Source organism: Hippopotamus amphibius, chromosome 2 (genome assembly GCF_030028045.1).
Source record: "Hippopotamus amphibius kiboko isolate mHipAmp2 chromosome 2, mHipAmp2.hap2, whole genome shotgun sequence".
NCBI classification, from domain to species: Eukaryota; Metazoa; Chordata; class Mammalia; order Artiodactyla; family Hippopotamidae; genus Hippopotamus; species Hippopotamus amphibius.
Genome location: NC_080187.1, coordinates 230,385,750 through 230,406,492, shown reverse-complemented (window position 1 = coordinate 230,406,492; position 20,743 = coordinate 230,385,750). Strand labels below are relative to the sequence as shown.

Here is a 20,743-nt window from a genome sequence, read left to right as displayed (position 1 = left end):
AGAAGAGGAGGTCAGTAGGGTGGGATCCCCCATGTGTGGGGGAATCTGTGCCACACTTTTAGTGTTGACACATTTTTTTAAAATTCTGAAGTTGAAGAAGATAAAATAGATTTTTTAAATGTACAACTAGGTTAATAAATCTTATATATTATTTTTCTTGCTGGTTTAAGAATAATTTCCTTGTTGGGATTAATGTTTTCTTGAAGTAATGAAGGATCTTTAAAATTTTCAGTATGAGGATTCATTCATCAAATGTGTGCCAGTCACCTGTGCAGTGTGCTGGAAATAGAACGATGATCAGAACGGGCCTTGTCTTTGTCTTCTGTGCTTAGTAGGGGAGGGAGGTACCTCCTCATGCCATGAACAGCAAACAAAATGAATGCAGATTTTGATACGTGATGTTACAGTGTACTGAAACAGAGAATAAAGGAGGGACGTAGGACGTTGGGGGTCTCATCTTAGGGTAGTTAAGAAAGGCTTCTCTGAGAACATGGAATTTAAACTAACATTTGAAAGACGAGAGGGAATTAGATGTTGAAAGAGTGGAATGGCATTGCAAAGCCGCTGAGGCAAGAAAGAGCTTACTTACTAGAGCATAGGTAGCAGGATTGGTTTCAAATAGGTAGGAGGAGAGATGCTTCTCTCATCATAACACAAAGGTAGGAGACCCGTACAGGTACAGATGCAAGACGGTTTGTACATTTCGTTGGCACTTAGGTGAAATAGTTCCAATCTGATGGCTTCTCTATTTTCTGAAGTAGAATCCATGGTTGTCTATTGAGAAGAAGGAGGCTTTTGAGGAAGGCTGACATTTGAAATACAGTGGTGGATAGACGAAACATGGTAGGATTGCCTGGCGCTATCTTGGATCCTGTTGGCCATAAATTTATAATACTTGGTTCAGTCTGCCTGGTTTGATATGAGGGAGCTATATTGCATTAAGATATACAGCTTTACACACACACACACACACACACACACACACACACACACACACACACACACACTTTTTGTAGTTTGGTATTTTTGATGTGTGGTTGGCTCTTATGTTTGCCTTGGTGAATGATTCTCAATTGGTATATCATCATCTTTCTCAGGATTTTGATCAGAGTGTAAAATTGTTTTTGCTGCTTCTGAGTAGAATACATATATTCTTGTGATATCTGTAGTGGAACCAATTGTGGGACTTGATGTGTAGATATTATTAGTTTCAAAATAAGATACATAGTGTAATACAAAGCCAGAACCAAAGAAAGATTTTCTAGTAAGTGGGAAAATATTGTCTTAGCTGTTTAAGAGAGTTCAGTCAACTCTGAAAAGTTTTGAAATGACACTGTGACACAGTGTCATTCTCTGTGGAGGGGCAATCAACGAATGATAGTTAGAAATGTGTTTTAAGCTTTATAGGATCATCAGTATTTAAATAATGCTGTAATAGCTTTTCATTCTTAAAAACAAGACTGAAGGGCTTCCCTGGTGGTTAAGTGGTTAAGAATCTGCCTGCCAATGCAGGGGACATGGGTTTGATCCCTGATCCCCGAAGATGCCACATGCCTCGGAGCAACTAAGCCCATGCGCCACAATTACTGAGCCCACGTGCTACAACTGCTGAAGCCCGCATGCCTAGATCCCGTGCTCCGCAACAAGAGAAGCCACCACAGTGAGAAGCCTGCGCACCGCAACAAAAAGTAGCCCTCGCTCACCGCATCTAGAGAAACCCCGTGTGCAGCAACAGACTGAAGGCAGTCAAAAATAAATAAATCTTTAAAACAAACAGAAAACGAGACTGAAAATACTTCTTGGACTTGCCATCCCCTTTCCGTTCATCTTCTGTCCATGATTCCGCTCCCCACAGTAACAAAATAATCTGGAAAAGTCTGTGTTCCTCATTTCTGCTTCTTTGCTGCCCAGCCACTGTAAGTCAGACTTTCATCTTGTCTCCTCCCACGCTGACTTCTTGCGTGGCCTCTGAATTTCACTCGTGCACACCCCTGCCTCTGCATTCTTCAAAATTATCTGATGATTTTGAAATAAAAAATCACTTGCCTGCTTAAAATCAATTTCTAGACCCACACCCAGAGTGGTTTGGGCTGAGTCCAGGCATTACTCTATTTGAAAAGTTGCTCAGATAATTCTAATGCCAAACAGGCTGAAAAACACTGCTCTAGTGGCTTCTCTCATACTCACTATAAAAGCTGAACAATTTTACCATATATGAGGCTCCTGCCGAGCTCTCTGATGCTTCACCTCCTCCACTCTAGTCATATTGGCCTTCTTCAAAGATGCTGGAACTTTGTTCTTCTCATCACTGTATCTCTAGAACTAGAATAGTGAAGGCACATAGTAAATAAATGTTCAGTAGATAATTGTGGAATTAATGAATATTTTATAGATACTGTTTGTTCTTGTTCTGTGGTAGTGATTATCCTATAATTAATGCTAATTAGGTTGCTGGCATTTTGAGTCTTCAGGAGTGCTACCAAAAATTATACTATTTGAACATATGTCAGAGGCTTCCGTAGTCCAGCCATTCCATCTTCTAACACTGACTACTACTTTTGCTGTCAGAATGCCTCCATCTCTCTGTTTTTGTCTCTTGGCATGTGCACTATTGACACTTCAGATCTTTTCTGGTGTCCTGTTTCTGCTTTTATTTGAGGTAATTTTTCTTTCCTATATTGTTACTTATCCACTATTTTCTGTGGATAAAAAAGACTGATCTTACCCATGTTGCCAGTCAGTAAGAGATTTTCTCTTTCTGTGGGTAAACAAAATATTCATAGGTTTCTAGTACATTATCTTTGGATTATATATCCTTCTCATTTGTGTTTATTGCTGGATGCAGGGGTGTTGTTCCTTTGGAACAGGTGGAATTGATGGGGATGGTTGGATTTTTAAAAAGGAAGATCACGGGAAGTACCTGTTTCTGAGGTCAGCATTTGAAGCCTAATTGATGCAAAATTGACATTTTATTGCATCTGGGCCTACAAAGTCTTTCTGTAAAAGTCCATGTAGTAAATATTTCGGCCTTGGTGAGTTAACTATTTGAGTGCAGGCAGCTGGAGAAATGCTGGGAATTTCATGGCCCTAGGAGCAAACCTCAACCAAGGAACTGGATAGATACCCCAGCTTTCTCTTTCCTTAGGGGGATAATTCTAAGGCATGTTCTAGGTGATTCCTTTCTTGCAGGACTGAACTCTAGTTATCCACAGCAGTTAATGAATCCTTTATAGACTTTTCTCCCTCTGCCTCACTTTTCCTAACCCCCTCAGGTATGCTTCCTGGGATTCCTCTCCGAGAGCCCAAATAAGCTGCTTGCTCCAAAGTTCTTGTTTCAGGAATGTCTTTCAATTTAAGATCAAAGGGAACCCAAATGACTGAAGTCAGTATTTACAAAATTATTATTAGCAGTGTACAGCTTTTTCCTCTCTTCTCCCTGCACTGGGAATATATGGTGTAGCTTCCTTGCTGGTTGACATTGGCAGCAGAAATGCATGAACTGAGACATGGGGAAGAAGGTGTTAGATACTGACCTACCATTAACTCGGTTCAGCTCAGCCTTGCTCTGCTTGATTGCTGTCATTCTTTACAGATTATCTTTTCCTGCCTTGGGTTCTTTATTCCTGAAGAAAAAAGTAAACCGTCTGTAACGTGTGACATTTACCTCATGGCATATGAAAAGGTCCCAACCTTGGTTGTCTTGTGAGCTAGATCAGATTTGCTGTTTCTAAAAGTTAGTTGATAAATTCTGTGCTGGAAAATAATTTAAGATGCAAGGTACTATACTCATTGTCACAATTAAGTAAGTATTTTTAAAATATGTATTTCTGCAGCCAAACTTCAAATAACAATAATTGGCTGGGCTTTTCCAAAACAAGTATTGAAATTTCAAAGTGGCAGTATAATCACAGGTAATTACAGTTTTCCATTTACGGTATTTACTGATTAAAAATTTTTTTTAATGTCTGGGGGAGTTGAAGGTCTCTTTCCCACCTGTGATATGTTTCTTCCATAATGAAAAGTTAATTGTATCAGGTAAATTTCACCATTATAGAAGGTGTTTCTAGGCTCATAATTAGTGTGGTAATTTGATTTTTTACTATCTGAGGCTTTCTGGTAGACAAGCTGAGCTAAAAAACATTTCAGGTTAATATATAGTTCTAAATTTATCTTCTTAAAATTGACCAGTTCTTTTAAAAACTGTATTAAAATGAGCTTTATATCAGAATGGTGATAATAGTTTTCATTTTTATTTTCTTCCCCTGGAGAGCTTTGTCTATTGTTTTTTTTTAATATCCTGTCCCCCATTTTTGATTCTTAGTTTATCATGTAATTGATCCAAAAAAATCTTTCCTTTTTTTTTTTTTTTTTTTTTAATATTTGTTTATTTGGCTGTGCTGGGTCTTCGTTGCAGCACATGGGATTTTTAGTTGCAGCATGTGGGCCCTTGGATGGAACCTGGGACCCCTGCGTTGGGATTGCGGAGTCTTAACCACCAGACCACCAAGGAAGTCCCCCAAAAGTCTTTACTTTTGTTGCTACTTTAAGAACTAGCTGAAGTTGGATTTTATTTGCATGTTTATTGTCATGATTGGCTGTATCTGGGGGTAGCCAAATCTTGTGTAAGTTTTACTCTTATTTGGTTTCATTTAATTTAATTGCATAAGGATGTTAAATAGTTTAAAGATATTAATGTTTTTTCTTGTACCAAGATATACTGGGGGAAAAAAGTTGTACAGTGTCACTTATAAGTTACTTTTCTTAGAATGTATTTGGGTGTGTGTGTGGGATGTAGTTTGTTTTTGTTTTCTCTTGTTACTAAGTGTTACTCATGGATGTTTTCTTTTCCAGTCTCTTCTTTACCTAGGATATTGGTTTTTGTCCACTTTGGTTCCATCTTCCTTTCCACCACTCCTTAACCTCAACGTGCTTCTGCAGCCTCACATACCTCAGCCTTCTTCCCTACTTTATCATCAGAATATTGTCCACTCCTCAAGGCTGGGCTCAGATTCCACCAGCTCCACCTCATTGTTAATCCTTCCCGTTCCAGTCCCCAGAGTTCTCTTTGTTCTCTGAATGCCTGCAGAGAGTACTTACTCTCTTTGTTATTTGTGTGTCCACCTTAAGCATTATTAGTTACCCTTTGTATCCTGCCTCAGCTACCTGCTATACTAGCTTTCAAGGGCAGAGTGTTTTCTCAGCTGTTTAGTATTTCTTTTGTACCTATCACATAACAGGCACTTAGTATTTAATTAATTGTTCATATTAAATACCCAGTTTAGTTTTCTGCTTGTGGTTTCTCTCAAGGTAATCTTGCTGGTTTTTAAGTGTTTTGTTTGTTTTTTTAATAGATGTAAAAAAGGATTGGTCTGACCATGCTCTGTGGTGGGAAAAGAAGAGAACTTGGCTTCTCAAGACACATTGGACCTTGGATAAGTATGGCATTCAGGCAGATGCTAAGCTTCAGTTCACCCCGCAGCACAAGTTGCTCCGCCTGCAGCTTCCCAACATGAAGTATGTGAAGGTGAAAGTGAATTTCTCTGATAGAGTCTTCAAAGCTGTTTCTGACATCTGTAAGACTTTTAGTAAGTATTAGATAAATTCTTCATGAAATTATGAGTTGTGTGATGTGTATATGACTGATGACTGACACTGAGTTTATCTCAAGGAGTAGAGATTGGGGTGAGCTGTCTATGTTTGTGTGTATGTGAAATTATTACTTTATTCTTTAAAGTTTTTGTATTACTTTAAAGGAATGTCGAGTTAAGGTAGAACAGGAGTCGTCTAGTAGAGATCTTTCCTTACTAGAAGTATATATTTATTATGATTTAATACCTCATTCTGATGACTTTATTTTTATGGGAAGGAGAAGAGAACAGGCATTATTTTCAGACGGATGTAGCTTTTGTAGCGTTTCCTTCAACGTAAGTCAGTATTTGATTTCAGTGATTCAGACAGATTGTGTCACTTCCGTCATTGAAGGCCTGACACAGCTCCTCAGGAAATGCCCACGAGTGTTGTCATTCTGAACCAGTCTGCAGTCTGAGCACTCTTGTAGCAGTTCTGTTTATATTTTCTGAAATGAGATGTGGATTACTTTTGGCTGACCCAGTTCTGTCACATGACAGGAAGTATTCAACCATCAGAGAAAATGTGAACCACTGTCATTATCATTAGTACACAACTATCATACCATAGATTTGGGGGAGATACAGGACATTAGTCATTGATCTGATGACTCAAAGTATAAGGTTTTTTATGTTTAATGGAATTTCTAAGAAAAAATTAACGTACAGAAAAATACAAAGAATTATACAGCATTGACCTAAGTCCTATTATCTAGAATTAATAGCTGATATTTTATCATTTTGCTAAACTTTTTTTTTAAGTCAAAATAATATAGGTAAAGTTCTCGATTCATATTCTCCTCTAATTTCCCTTCACAAAGCAACCGCTGCCGTAAGGTTAATGTGTATCTTTCCAGTACTTCTGAAGATACATAAACATACATCCATGCACATGTAGTATCCATATCTGTGAGTATATGTGTATCCCAAACCAAAACATGGTACTACAGTTGCTGTGCAGATATCTTCTAATGCCATTCTGTACGTGTGTGGAGGAATTTCTTTTCTGTATTTGTGTAGAAGTAGAAAGTAGAGTTGCTGTGTTTCAGGTGTACATGTAATTCATTTCAGATACTGTCAAATTGCTCTCCCAAGTGGTTATACCAGTTTACATTCCAACTGGCCGTGTGTGAAAACCCATTGCCCCAAGTCATCACTAACAGTTTTTAGTGTTTGCTTCTCTGAGTGAAAAAAATACAGTATTTCATTTTAGTTTATAAAGATAACTATGTTTTTGTCTTTTTTTTTTTTTTTTTAATATTTATTTATTCGGCTGTGCTGGGTCCTCATTGCGACATGCAGGATCTTTGGTTGTAGCATGCAGAATCTAGTTCCTTGACCAGGGATCAAACCTGGGCCCCCTGCATTGGAGAGCACAGAGTCTTAACCACTGGACCAAGAGGGAAGTCCCTGTTTTTATGTCTTTACTGGCCATTTCAGTTTCTTTCTTTAATTGGCTGTTTATATCATTTATCAGTATTTTCAGTTAATAAACTTTTTTGAGAGTGGTTTTAGGTTCACAGCAAAATTGAACAGAAAGTACAGAGTGTTCCCACTCACCCTCATTCCCACACATACAACCTCCCCACTGTCAACACCCCACACGAGACTGGGACATTGGTTGTATGTAATGATATACCTTCACTGACACATCACTGTCATCTAGACTCCATGGTTTACAGTAGGGTTTACTCTTGGTGTTGTACAGTCTGTGGGTTTGAACAAATGTTTAATGACATATCCATCATTATAATATCATACAGAATAGTTTCACTGTCCTGAAAATCTGTGCTCTGCCTTTTCATCCCTCCCCTACCAGCCCCTGGCAGCTGTTAATTTCTTTACTGTTTCATAGTTTTTCCTTTTACAAAATGTCACACAATTGGAATCATATAATATGTAGCTTTTCAGATTGGCATCTTTCCCTTAGTAATAGATATTTAAGTTTCTTTCATGTCTTTTTATGGCTTGGTAACTCATTTTTTTTAAGCACTGAGTAATAATATCCCATTGTCTGGATGTGCCAGTTTTTTTTCCACATCTACTGACAGGTATCTTAGTTGTTTCCAAGTTTTGCAATTATAAACAAAGCTGCTGTGAACATTCACGTGCAGGTTTTTTTGTGAATATGTGTTTTTTACTCCTTTGAGTGAATACTGAGGAGTATGTTGGATCATATGGTAAGAATATGTTTAGTTTTGTAGGAAACCACTAAATTGTCTTCCAAAGTAGCTATACCTACCACTTTGCATTCACATTCAGCAGTGAATGAGAATTTCTGTTGCTCTAAATTCTCACCAGCATTTGGTGTTGTCTGTGTTCTGGATTGTAGCCATTCTCATAGATGTATAATGATATATCATTGTTTTAATTTTGCATTTCTGTGATGACGTATAATGTGTAACATCTTTTTATATGCTCATTTGCCATCTTTACATCTTTGGTGAGGTGTCTGTTAAAGTCTGTGGCATATTTTTTAGTCAAGTTTTTTGTTTTTTTATTGTTGAGTTTTAATAGTTCTTTGTATATTTGGGGTAACAGTCCTTTATCACATATGTCTTGCAGATATTTTATCCTAGTCAGTGGTTTATCTTTTCATTGTCTTTGGCAGTTTCTTTCACAGAGCAGAAATTTAGTCTAGCTTATCCGTTATTTCTTTCATAGATTATGCCTTTGTATTCATGTCTTAAAAAGTCATCACCAAACCCAAGGTCATCTAGATTTTTTTCTGTGTTATCTTCTAAGGAGTTTATGGTTTACATTTAGGTCTGTGATCCATTTTGAGTTAATTTTTATGAAGGGCGTATGGTCTGGGTCTAGATTCATTATTTGTGGATGTCCAGCTGTTATAGCACTATTTATTGAAAAATTATCTTTTCTCCATTGTCTTGCCTTTACTCCTTTGTCAAAGATCAGTAGACGGTATTTATGTAGTTCTCTTTCTGGGGTCTATACTCTTTTCCACTGATCTGTTTGCTGTTCTTTTGCCAATACCACCTTGTCTTAATTGCTGTAGCTTTTTACAGTAAGAATTGAAGTCAGGTAGCATCAATCCTCCAAATTTGCTCTTCTTCAATATTGTGTTGGGTATTCTAGGTCTTTTGTCTTTCCATATAAACTTTAGAATTAGTTTGTCAATATCCATAAAATAACTTGCTGAGATTTTGATTGAAATTGCATTGAATCTATGGATCAAGTTGAAAAGAACTGACATTTTGACAGATCGAGTCTTCCTGTCCATGAACATGGAATATCTCTCCCTTATTTCTTTCTTTGATTTCCTTCATCAGTTTTGTAATTCTCCTTATGTAGATCCTGTGCATATTTTGTTATATTTATATCTAAGTATTTTAATTTTTGGTGTTAATGTAAATAGTATTGTGTTTTACATTTCAAATTCCACATGTTCACTGCTGGAAAGCAATTTACTTCTGTATATTAACCTTGTGTCCTTAACCTTGCTATAATTGTTTATTTGTTTCAGGAGTTTTTGTCAGTTCTTTTGGATTTTCTGTAGAGATGATCATGTTATCTGTGAACAAAGACAGTTTTCTTCCTTCCCCATCTGTACATCTTTTATTTCCTTTTCTTATCTTATTGCATAAGCTAGGGCTTCAAGTACAATATTGAAAAGCAGTGATATGAGAGAACATCCTTGCCTTGTTCCTGATTTTAGTGAGAAAGCTTCTAGTTTCTCATCATTATGTATGTTGTTAGCTGAAGGTTTTTTGTAGATATTCTTTATCAAGTTGAGGAACTGTTCCCCAGCCAGGGATTGAACCTGGGCCATAGCAGTGAAAGTGCTGAATTCTAACCACTAGACTGCCAGGGAGATCCCACAAGCCACACAGCATGGCCAAAAAAAAAAAAGGTGACGTGTTCCCCTGTGTTTTTAGTTTACTACGTTATCATGAGTAAGTGTTGGATTTTGTCATGCCTTTTTTTTCTTTTTTTTTTTTTTTAACATCTATTAATATGATCATGTGATTTTTCTTCTTCGGCCCTTTGACATGATGGGTTATATTGATTTTTGGATGTCGAACCAGCCTTGTATACTTGGCATAAATCCCACTTGGTCATGGTGTGTAATTCTTTTTATACCTTGTTGCATTCAATTTGTTAATAGTTTATTAAAGATTTTTGCATTTATGTTCATTAGAGCTATTGGTCTGTAGTTTTCTGGAAGTGTCTTTGTTTGATTTTAGTATTAGAGTAATGCTGGCCTCATAGAATGAATTAGGAAGTATTTCCTTTGCTTCTATCTTCTGAAAAAGATTGTAGAGAATTAGTATAATTTCTTCCTCAAATGTCAAGGTAAAAAGCTCCATGACATGGGTTTTTGGCAGTGATTTTTTTGGATATAACACCTAAAGTGGAAGCAAAAATAAACAAGTGGAATTACATCAAACAAAAAAATTTCTGCATGACAAAAGAAATGACCAACAAAATGAAAAACAACCTGTGGAATGGGAAAAAATATCTGCAATCCAAATATCTGATGAGTTAATATCCAAAATATATAAGAGCTCATATAGCTCGATAGCAGAAACCCCCAAATAATCCAGTTTAAAAAATGGGCAAAGGACCTGAATAGACATTTTTCAAAAGAAGTTATACAAGTGGTCAATAGGTACATGAAGATGTGCTCAACTTCACTAATCATTAGGAAAATACAAATTAAAACCACAATGAGATATATCTCACACTTGTTAGGATGGCTAAAAAACAAGGGATTAACACTGGCGAGGAGGTAGGGAAAAGGGAACCCTTGTGCACTGTTCATGGGATTGTAAATTGGTGCAGCCACTATGGAAAACAGTATGGAGGCTCCTCAAAGAACTGAAAGTAGAACTACCATATGATCTGGCAGTTCACTTCTGGGAATATATCCAAAGGAAATGAAAACACTGTGTCGAAGAGAGAGCTGCACTCCTGTGTTCACTGCAGCATTATTTATAATAGCCAAGACATGGAGACAGCCTAAGGGGAGGAATTGAATTAGGTGGCCAAAAGGTACAAACTCCCAGTTACAAGATAAATACGTCTCTGGGTTGTGGCATACAGCATGATGACTAGAATTAACACTACTGTATGGTTTATTTGAAAGTTGTTAAGAGAGTAGCTCATAAGAGTTCTTAACACAAGGAAAATAGACTTTTGGGGGGAATCTATATGAGATGAAGGATGTTAACTAAACTTACTGTGGTGATCAGTTCACAGTATCCATTAAGACAAGTCATTATGCTGCACACCTTAAACTTACACAGTGTTGTATGTCAATTATACCTCAATAAAACTAGAAAAAAAGTTTGGTGGAATTCACCCGTGAACCTGTCTGGCCTTAATGCTTTCTGTTTGGGAAGGTTATTAAGTATTGATTCAGTGTCTTTAATAGGAATGGAGTTATTCAGATTGTCTATTTATTGTGTCAGTGTTGGCAGACTGCTTTCTAAGTTTTTTATTTGGTAAAAATTTTCTTGGTTTTCTTTTGTAATATAACTTAAGAAAATGCTTCTGTGTAATGATTGAGGTTTTTGTTATAGTCTCCTTTTCTCTCTGCAAGAAACACCTCTGGCAAAGCATGCTGGTTCTTGTATGTAATGTGGGTTCTGACGTGCAAGCTGTTACAGGTGAAGAGTCTTAGGAAGAGTAAATGGAAAGTTCATTTGTATCATTTTTTTAGATTCCACTTGTAAGTGATATAGTGTGACGTTTATCTTTCTCTAAGTGACTTACTTCACTTCATATGATAATCTCTCCGTCCATCTGTGTGACTGCCAATGGCATTACTTCATTCATTTTTATGGCTGAGTAATAGTCCATCACACGCGCACACGCGTGTGCACACACACACGTCTACCCCTTCTGTATCCATTCCTCTGTCAGTGGACATTCAGATTGCTTCCATTGCATCGTGTATCCCCCCCCCAGTGGTGTAGGCATAGGAATAGAAATTCACTATTTCTGTTACCTTTCAAAAGAAAACTGAATATGTTGAAGCCATGGGACTTTACAGACATTGCCTTTTAAAGGACACTTCATCCAGGACAGTTAAATACTTCAGAGAGGAAATTCTAGAAAGTTGGAAAAAGATATCAGAGCATTCAGTGATTATGGGAAAACCGTTATATTTAAGTTTTAGGTTTCTAAGTGTAATATTGCTTTATAATGATAATATCAAGTTGGCATACAGCACAGTTGATAGACTTTTAATATGATTATCAGTGTTGTTGAGTTTAAACCTACCATCTTGGTGGTTTTTTATATTTATTTTAAATTTTCTGTTCCATTTTTTTTCTTTTCCCTCTTTTCTTTTGAATTGAGGGGGGAGGGTTGTTTGTTACAGTTATTTATTTCCACCTGTGACTTACTAGCTATTACCACTTTTATTTTTGTCTTGTTAGTGGTTGCTCTGGGGTTTACAGTGTATGACTAACTTTATTCACGTTCTGTCTTCAAATAGTATATATACCATTTCACATGTAGTCCAGTAGTCTTAAACCAGGATAGTTCCATTTCCCCTTTCCTGTTCTTTGTGCTGTTGTCATATATTACTTTCAAATATGCTAAAACTCATGCTATTATTTTCCCCTAAAACAATTCTATTATTAAAATATGAGAAAATAGGGAAAATGGTTTTTTATAATTGTCCACACATTTATCATTTTTCAGTACTCTTTTTGAGAATACTTTCCATGTGATATCCTTTTTCTTCTATCTGAGGAACTTCACATGACCTTTCTACAGTGTACGTCTGCTAGTGATGTTTTTTTTTAACCTTTTCTCTACAGAAATCTTGCCTTTATTTTTGAAAGATATTGCAGCTATATGAAGAAGTCTAGATTTTTCCTCCTTTCAATTTTCAGATGTCTTTCTATTGTCTCCTGGTTGGTATAATTTCAGAAAAGTTCTGTTAGGCTCCTTTATTTATTCCCTCCTGAATATTTTCTCTGTTAACCTTTTAGGAATTTATCCTGGTTTTCATCAGTTAATTCTGATGTGTCCTGGCATAGTTTTCTTTAGGTTTTTTCTGTTCTAGGTTCATCGTGTATCTTAGATTTGTGGGTTTACGGTTTTCATCAAATTTGTGTAATTTTCCAAACATTAGTCCTTCAGATAATAACACCTCCTGTCTTTTGTGGGCTTGTTTCGTATGTTAGGGCAGTTGCTGTCCTTCCATAGGCCACTGTGACAGAGGACGCTCCCTCCCTTGCTTCAGTCTTTATTCCCTGTTTCATCTTGGATCGTGTCCACTGCTGTCTTTCAGCTCATTGATTTTCTGCTCGTCTGCTGTTAATCTCAGCCAGTGCTCATTTTAGATGTATTTTTCATCACTAGAAGTTTGATTTTGGCCTTTTAAAAATACATAAATAAATCTTCAATTTTTTCTTCATTATTTTTATGCTTTTCTCTCCTTAAATATATGGAGTGTGTTTATAGTAGCTATTTTAATATCTTTGATGACTGATTCTATCGTTGTAGTTATTTCTGCCTCTGCTACTTTTCCCCTCCTTTACTCCTGGTAATGGGTCGTATTGTCCTGCTTCTTTTGTGTCTGGTCATTTCTGATTGAATGCTGGGTCTGTTAATTTTATGTGGTGGCCAGATTTCTTTTTGTATTCCTTTATGTAGTGTTGACTTTTTTTCTGTCAGACTTTTCGGTCAGGTTACTTGGAATTAGTTGAGTCCTCTTGCTACTTGCTGTTAAGCTTTGTTAGGGCAGGCCCAGAGCCAGCATTAGTCTAGGGCCACTGTCCTTCTGGTGACTCTTCTCAACATCCCGTGTGTTAGGAAGACCTTCCTCTCACGTATGCACGGATTAGTATTCACCCAGACCCCAGCAGATACCTGCAGAGCTGTCTCTGGGACTCTGACCCACAAACTTCAGCCATCTTGGCCTCCCTGAACTCCATCTCAGATCTCTCAACTCAGCAAGACCTGACTCTGCCCCGTCCCCACCCCGAACTCCTTCTAGGCAGTAAGCTGGTATACTCAAAGAGCTCATTCTGTGTTTTTCTCTTCTCTCCTGTGCTCCTTGCTTTCTAATATCTGAAAAACTTTCTTTTCTTTTCCTTTCTTATTGTTTAAATAAAACAGCAGGGTAAATCAAATTCTTGTTATTTACTCCGTCTTAGTTGAGACCATTCTTAATTTATCCTTGATTGTCTTCTAGCCGTGTGCCTTTTTTAGAAAGCCATCATTTGCTCATGGAAGCATTATTTATAATAACAAAACCATTTCTTTCACAGATATTCCAAATTGAACGTGCTCAAAGCTGAGCTCATGGTATTTCTTTCCAAATCACTGTGTTCCCACCTCCCCACTCTCCCCACAGAGGTCCCCGTAGCAGTAAACGCACCATCTCGGAAACACGTCAGAAACTTGGGAGTCATCCTTAGCACCACTCTCTTCCTTACCTACACGTTTCATCAGTCACCTACAAGTGTTAATTTTGCCTCCAAGATACATGTTGAATCTTTTCACATCTTTCCATCTCTACCATCCTTACTGCTCTAATAGGCCACACCACCACCATCTCTCTTCTAGACTGTTCCAGCAGCCTCCTAAATGGTCTGCTTTATCTATTCTTGTTCCTTCCGATTCATTCTTTACACAGTGAGCAGAAAGATTTTGAAATTATTTTTTTAATTAACGCCATGGATACAGAGTTAAAGCTAAAAAGGCATGTAACATAAAACCACTTTCCTGTCCTATTTGTCACCACCCCCAAGCACATTCTCTACCACTTTCTACTTTTTTTTTTTATTATTTCTGACTTTTAGTTCCATAATTTAAATAATGTGCTTATACTGTTATTTCTTGATTTTTCCATTTTAGGTATCTGTTCACTTCATCTTACTCAACTTTTTCTTTCCCCCTTTATTATAATTATTATAATTTTTGGTTAAATCAGTATCAGTTTGCATTATTTTAACAAGGTAGATATTTTTACTTGCTGAACCAAAGTGTATAGTTTTACCTTTTCTATCTTATATGCCTTTTTGTCTATCATTTACTTAGTTTTCAACCTGCTCCGTTTCTGATTCTTTTACATTCTAGATTCTCTATAACTTTTATGATCAAATACATTATCTGATGATAATCTCTTCCCTCCCTCCTTTTTTTTTTTCTTCCTAAGCACATTCTGATGTCCCTCCATCCTCCTGCTCCAATCTGGAGTAGACGGCTTCTAGGTCAAGGTGTACAGTCATAGCCCCAGAACTTCCCTCCACCGTTGTCCAGAGGAAAGAGATGTCTTCTCTCTCATATTTGATCTTGCATTGTCCCCAGTGTTGATTCGCTCTTTTATTTTGATCATCAGAGGTGAATGGCATGTACATTTTTGAGATGTTATGTTTGGAAATGTCTTTATTTTGCCCTTTGATAGAACTGTTGGGTTGAAAATGACTTTCCCGCAGAATGGAGACGTCATTGTTCACTTGTTTTAGCTTACAATATTGCTATTTATAGTCCTGATAATGTTCTTAATTTTTATTTTCATCCTTTCTTTGTAGACTGCTTTTTCTCTCTGGAACGTTTTAGGATTTTTTTCCCTGTCATTTTGAAATTTCATAATAATGTGCCCTGATTCCTCCCCTGTGCTTGCTTTCTTCTCTTTGTTGCTAGTAATGAGTCTGACATTATTCTTGGATCTATCCTCTTACCTGACTTTTGTATCTTGTCTGTTGGATTTTCTATTATGGCTATCAAATTTTAACTTTCAGTGTTTTATATTTCTATCTGAATGTTTGTTACCCAGGTACTCATGAATACCTTTAAAAGTTGTGGACTTCATATAAGTTAAGCCTTCAAATAGTTTTTTTGAAAAATGGAAACGACCCTCCCTCCCCTTTTTTAATACCCAAGAGCCCCTTCTTATCTCTGGTTGTTCTTTAACATCCTTTTCATCTCTTATGGATGCCATTGTCTTATCCTTCCGAAATTTGTATTCAAGAGGTTTTTGTTTTATTCTGTTCTGTTTCCCTAAGTTGTTCTTTTTCTTTGCTCTCTTTCACGTTAGAAGGTCTGAGAGTTTTCCATCACTGCATACACATAGCAGCCAAAAACACATTCATTATCTCTCACAGTTTCTGTAGCTGAAAAGTCTCGGCGCAGCATGGCTCAGCTGGGTCCTCTGCTTAGAATTGTGTGCAGCTAAAATTAAGTGTCAGCAGGGCCTGAGAAAGAATTCTGCATGTAGAGTTGGGTTCCCTGTGGTGGTAGGACTGAAGCTCCGCCCGGCTTGTCTGCTAGCTTCTAGAGGCCCCCTGAATTCCTTGACTTGTGGCCCTCTCCCTTCTTCAGAGCCAGCAACTGCAAGTCTCGCTCTTCTCACTCCTTGAATCTATATGACCTCTCCTCTCTTATCTCTTCTCTGCTTCCCTCTTCTGCCTTTCTCTTCTGTTAGGCAGGCTTCCTATGATTGCATTGGACCCAGGGAGAGAATTCAGAATAAGCTCCCTGAAATCAGTTGATTAGTAACCTTAATTCTGTTTGTAAAGTCTCTTCACAATAGGGCCTAGATGAGTGCATGGTTGTATAACCAGGGATAGGAATTTTAAGGAGATATCTCTAGAACCTTACCTACCACAGAGTCCTTTCTGTAATGTCTGTCAGTCATTGATTGTCCATTCATACAGATACCTAACAGCTCTAGTTGCATGGGGTTTAGCTTGTCACCCCTCTGCAGGGTACTTAGACACTGAGCAAGCTTTTTCAAATGTCAGTATCTGAACGATCTTTTCCCTAGGGCTTTCCAGATTTTCCTCTAAGGAATCCTGAAGGGTGTGTGTCTAAGGGGTAGGTTTAATCCAGTGTGGGGTAGGGTTCATTTTTCTGTCTCTGTTTGCAGTATGTGGTCACGCTAGCTGTTTGGCACAGTGAGTCCGTGTGTTTCCCATTGACATCTCTGCAGACACCTTGATTCTCTACTTGTCCACTTTGCTAAGTCATTTGCTTCTCTCCCATCTGGCTTTTATCTCAACATTTCTCTGATGTTGCTTAGCTGATGTTTCTCTCATATTATTTTTGTCCTTTTAGGTTCACGTTTTATTTCTTTACATTTTGGTATGATTTCAGGAAAGGAGTGAAAGTAAATGCACAAACTCAACATACATGTTTAACTGGAAACTCTTAAGAAAATTTTATTTTTAAACTAAAATCTGATTATTATTTTACCTGAGAACCTTTCTCTGCTGCTTAGTTTCCCACTTCCTCAGCCTCATAGTTTTTGAGATATATATGTGCTATATATTATGTAATTATATAGATAATTTATGTAGTCTATCTTCCACTAGATTTGTATTTAATTTGATAACATTATGTTGATTTTGAACATTGAATTTTATTGCTGTGTAGTTTATCTTTTGTTACAAACAGATCCTGGATCTTTGCTTACTGTAGTGACTCATAAATGCTAGTGTATCTTTATTACTGAGCTATAATTTAGAACAAAGGAAAGATAGCGCTGTATTTTGGTATGCCCATTTTAAAGTTTTTATATCTCATAGCACTCTGTGTATATTTTATTTTAGTATAAACCTTGTTTAATTCCACTCTTCACCAGGCCCACTCTTTTTTTGGTTTTGTTTTGTTTGATTTTTTTAAAAGAAATTTATTGTATTTATTTATTTTTGGCTGCATTGGGTCTTCGTTGCTGTGCACCGGCTTTCTCTAGCTGCGCAGGCTTCTCATGGTGGTGGCTTCTCTTGTTGCAGAGTACGGGCTCTAGGCGCATGGGCTTCTGTAGTTGTGGCACACGGGCTTAGCTGCTCCACACCAAGCCCGCTGTTACACATGGGATTTAGATTCTTAAATTCACCATTTTAATTTCTTCTTGATATGACACAGGGTAAATATATAAGTCCTAAATTCCTGTGTCAATGAAATAGTATCTTATATGAATTTACTTTACTTTTTTTTATCATTGTAATGAAATGAAAACCACTTATTCACAGACTTCATTTGTAGCCAGTGGCTACCTTGCTCCAATGTGGAGCTACCTGTCATAAGAGAAATAAGATGTCGTTCTTCTCCCTCCTCCCCTTTCCCTAAGCAACTAGTTTTCAAGGAGAAGTTAGAATCAAAATTACCTATAGAGCTTTCTTTAAAATTGAGATATAATTGACATAGAACATTATATTAGTGTACAATGTAATGATTCAGTATTTGTATATATTGTGACATGATCACCACAATAAGTTTAGTTAACATCCATCACTAGAACTTTTATAAAACAAGCTGTTGGAACCCCTAAGTCACTAAGAGTATTATCTGGGAGGTGTGGCCTAAGCATATACTTTTAATATAATTATTTCTACATCACAAGTAATTCTCTTAAGTTAGGAGCTGCATCATCTGCCTGTGACTAACCAAAAAGCTAGTTAACAGTACTCATTTTTCTAATAACTCTGGTTTGTGAGCTGGCAGGAAATGGCCTAGGAACAAAAATCTCAAAGGGTGAATGTAGTGCAGTGATTCACAAGCAGAAAGGACATACCAGAAACATTTAGGAGGCCTTTTCCAATTATACATGCTTGCTTTCCCCTCTCCCACTAAACTAGGTAGTGGTAAATTGTGATAGAAGCATGTCGTATCTCTCAGGTATGATTAGTTTTAGGTCCTTATGTACTTTTTAGATTTTTCACCCTGTACCAGTTTATGATTTACTTTGGGGAAATGAATGGGTGGAGAGAGATTGCCACCAGCACCCTGCCCCCACTTAATACTGAAGCAGAGGGGACAAGTGATTACTCAGAAGCTTGGAATTTTCTGATGCCTTTATTTTCTCCCAACATGACAGTGATGGCAACCCACGAATCATTAGGTCTCTTAGCATGTTAAATCCTATTTCTTTTAAAAATAGTCTAGGAAATGATGATTCAGTTCTGTTAATTACATAAATATGGCTCAAAAGACATACTTGAAATATCTTCTGAGTCTCTGAATCTGCATAATCTTACCAATTAGCGCTACCCATTCAGACCCCCAAAATTACTTTCAGAATAAATGGGTTAACTTTGTTCCCGACTTGTGTCCTAAGGGACTCTTTAATCAATAGAAACCAATGAGAGCCCAGACAAGGAATCCAGGCAAGGCTTTACTGGGACTGGGCTATAGCACAAGAGAGCGGAAACAACTAGCAGCTTCCCTTGCTCGCTCTCTGAGGCGGGTGGGCTGTTTCCTTAAATGGGGCGGGGGTAGGGGCAGGTCTGTGGGTTGGGCTGGAGGGGCGGCTTAAATGGTCTGTGTGCAGGGATCACTCAGTGCCCTGCTTTTGCTCCCAGCACCTCCAAGGTGGCCATTGGTTTTGCCCTGGCTGCAGGCAGTTATTTTTAGTCCCTTATAGTTTCTTTATATTGTGTTGCTGGAGGAGACGTTTGCCCAGGGGCGCTCTGGTAAAGGGTCCCAGGTCCCAGCCTATCTCAACTTGAATATACAAGACTGAAGAAAATCTTTGATTTTTAGTTTTGTAACTTTAGCTAAAGAATATGCTGTACTATTTTTAACTTTAAAAAGACAAGAAAGTGACAAAATATAAGGAGCAAACATTTATTCTTAACATGGTTTATGCTGTTTAGTACCTGAGATGTACTTAGCCCAGATTTATTCATAAGAGCAGTGATGTTCACCTACTCTCTGGTAAAGTATTTGTTTAGGACAGTTTTAATGCTAATTCCATTTTCCTGTTTCAGAAAAATGTTACCCCCAAATAGCATGTAAAATAGAGAACAAAACAGAAATCTAAGTTGTACCAGAGTGTTCCTAATAGTAAAATTCAAGTAACCAACAGAGAAACAAAAAATCCATATAGTTATTAAGATTTATTTGGATTTCTTTTTTAAACTTGGGACAAGATATACATAAAATAAAAAGAAAGTTCTATGTGGTTTGCAGTGATTGCTACCATGTTAATTTTTGTATGCAAATTAACTTTGATTTGAAGAAATCCAGTAGAAAAATGAGCAAAGGAAGCAAATATAAATGGCTAAAAAACCCATGAGGAAGTGTACATCACTAGTAGTCAGAGAAATGTAAATTAAAACAAGGAGATAAACGTACTGTTTTAAAAATAAAGCTTTGAAAAAAACCACATGTGCCCATATTGCTTCATTTTTGCCTTAAAATTATTATAACCTTTGATCCAGTAATTCTATTCCAGTGAATTTCTAAAGAAATAAAATGTGGGAAAAATATGGAACTTCCCTGGTGGTCTAGTGGGTAAGACTCCGTGCTCCCAATGCAGGGGGCCTGCGTTTGATCCCTAGTCAGGGAACTAGATCCCACCTGCATTCCACAACTAAGAAGCCCAAGTGCCACAACTAAGACTCGGCGCAGCCTAAATAAATAAATAAATAAATATTTTTAATGTGGAAAAATATGTATATAGATAGAGGTTTGTAGAACCATTACTTATAATGGGCACAGTATTAGAAGAATGGTTAAATTGTTATATTTATACAATTTTATACATCTATTAAAATGATCACTGATTCACAGTCATATTCCATTTTTCAAGAACATATTTTAACTGTCTTTATACTTTTTCATAATTTCCAAATTTATACCATGATTCTATATTTTTTAAAATTAGAAAAAAAACCATTAATACCTAATATTTACGAAGTACTTGTGTGTCAGGCCCTAAGCACAGAACTTTACCCATATTAATCATTGAATTTTCAGAAAAACCTCCCACAGTAGTAGTATGCTCGTTTTAGGGATGAGGAAATTTGGATGCTGGCAGGCCAGTAAGTGGCTTTCCCAAGTCGTACCGCTAATAGAGTGGAGCTGAGATTTGAACCAGGTGGTTTGGCTGTGTGCTTCTGCCTCAGATCACGCCCCAGCAGCTCGGCAGCAGTGTGGCCCCTCCCAGTTTTGGTTCCCCTACAGTTACAAGGCTTCCTGAATTTGTAATACTGGGTGGAACCCAGTGGCTGCTGCGGTCCCTGAAGGAACAGACTGCCCCCTCGAGTCCTAACCGAGTAGCCTGGCAGTCTGCAGCCTTACAGGTTACGCGGGGCCTTGGGTTTTGTTGTCTCTTCTGCTCATACTCACATACGGTGTCGTGCCACCAAACACTACGAGATATGACCTAGGGCTTCTTGCTGCTGTTT

General features: G+C 37.4%; 1 protein-coding gene and 1 long non-coding RNA gene across 4 annotated transcripts in view; one reads left to right on the top strand and one right to left on the bottom strand.

The window, feature by feature from the left end:
- The window catches only part of FERMT2 (FERM domain containing kindlin 2), a 77,528-nt gene that overhangs the window by 18,623 nt on the left and 38,162 nt on the right, over positions 1–20,743 (top strand). For all 3 annotated transcript variants that reach the window (XM_057723944.1, XM_057723943.1, XM_057723942.1), the window contains exon 3: positions 5,352–5,585. In XM_057723944.1, coding sequence (XP_057579927.1) covers positions 5,352–5,585 — 234 coding nt within the window. The remainder of the gene's footprint in view (positions 1–5,351; positions 5,586–20,743) is intronic.
- On the bottom strand, positions 2,302–5,874 carry LOC130846004 (uncharacterized). The gene is made up of 3 exons (XR_009051494.1): positions 5,836–5,874; positions 3,534–3,623; positions 2,302–2,322 (listed from the first exon to the last, which is right to left on the bottom strand). It is a non-coding gene; the product is annotated as an uncharacterized LOC130846004 (long non-coding RNA).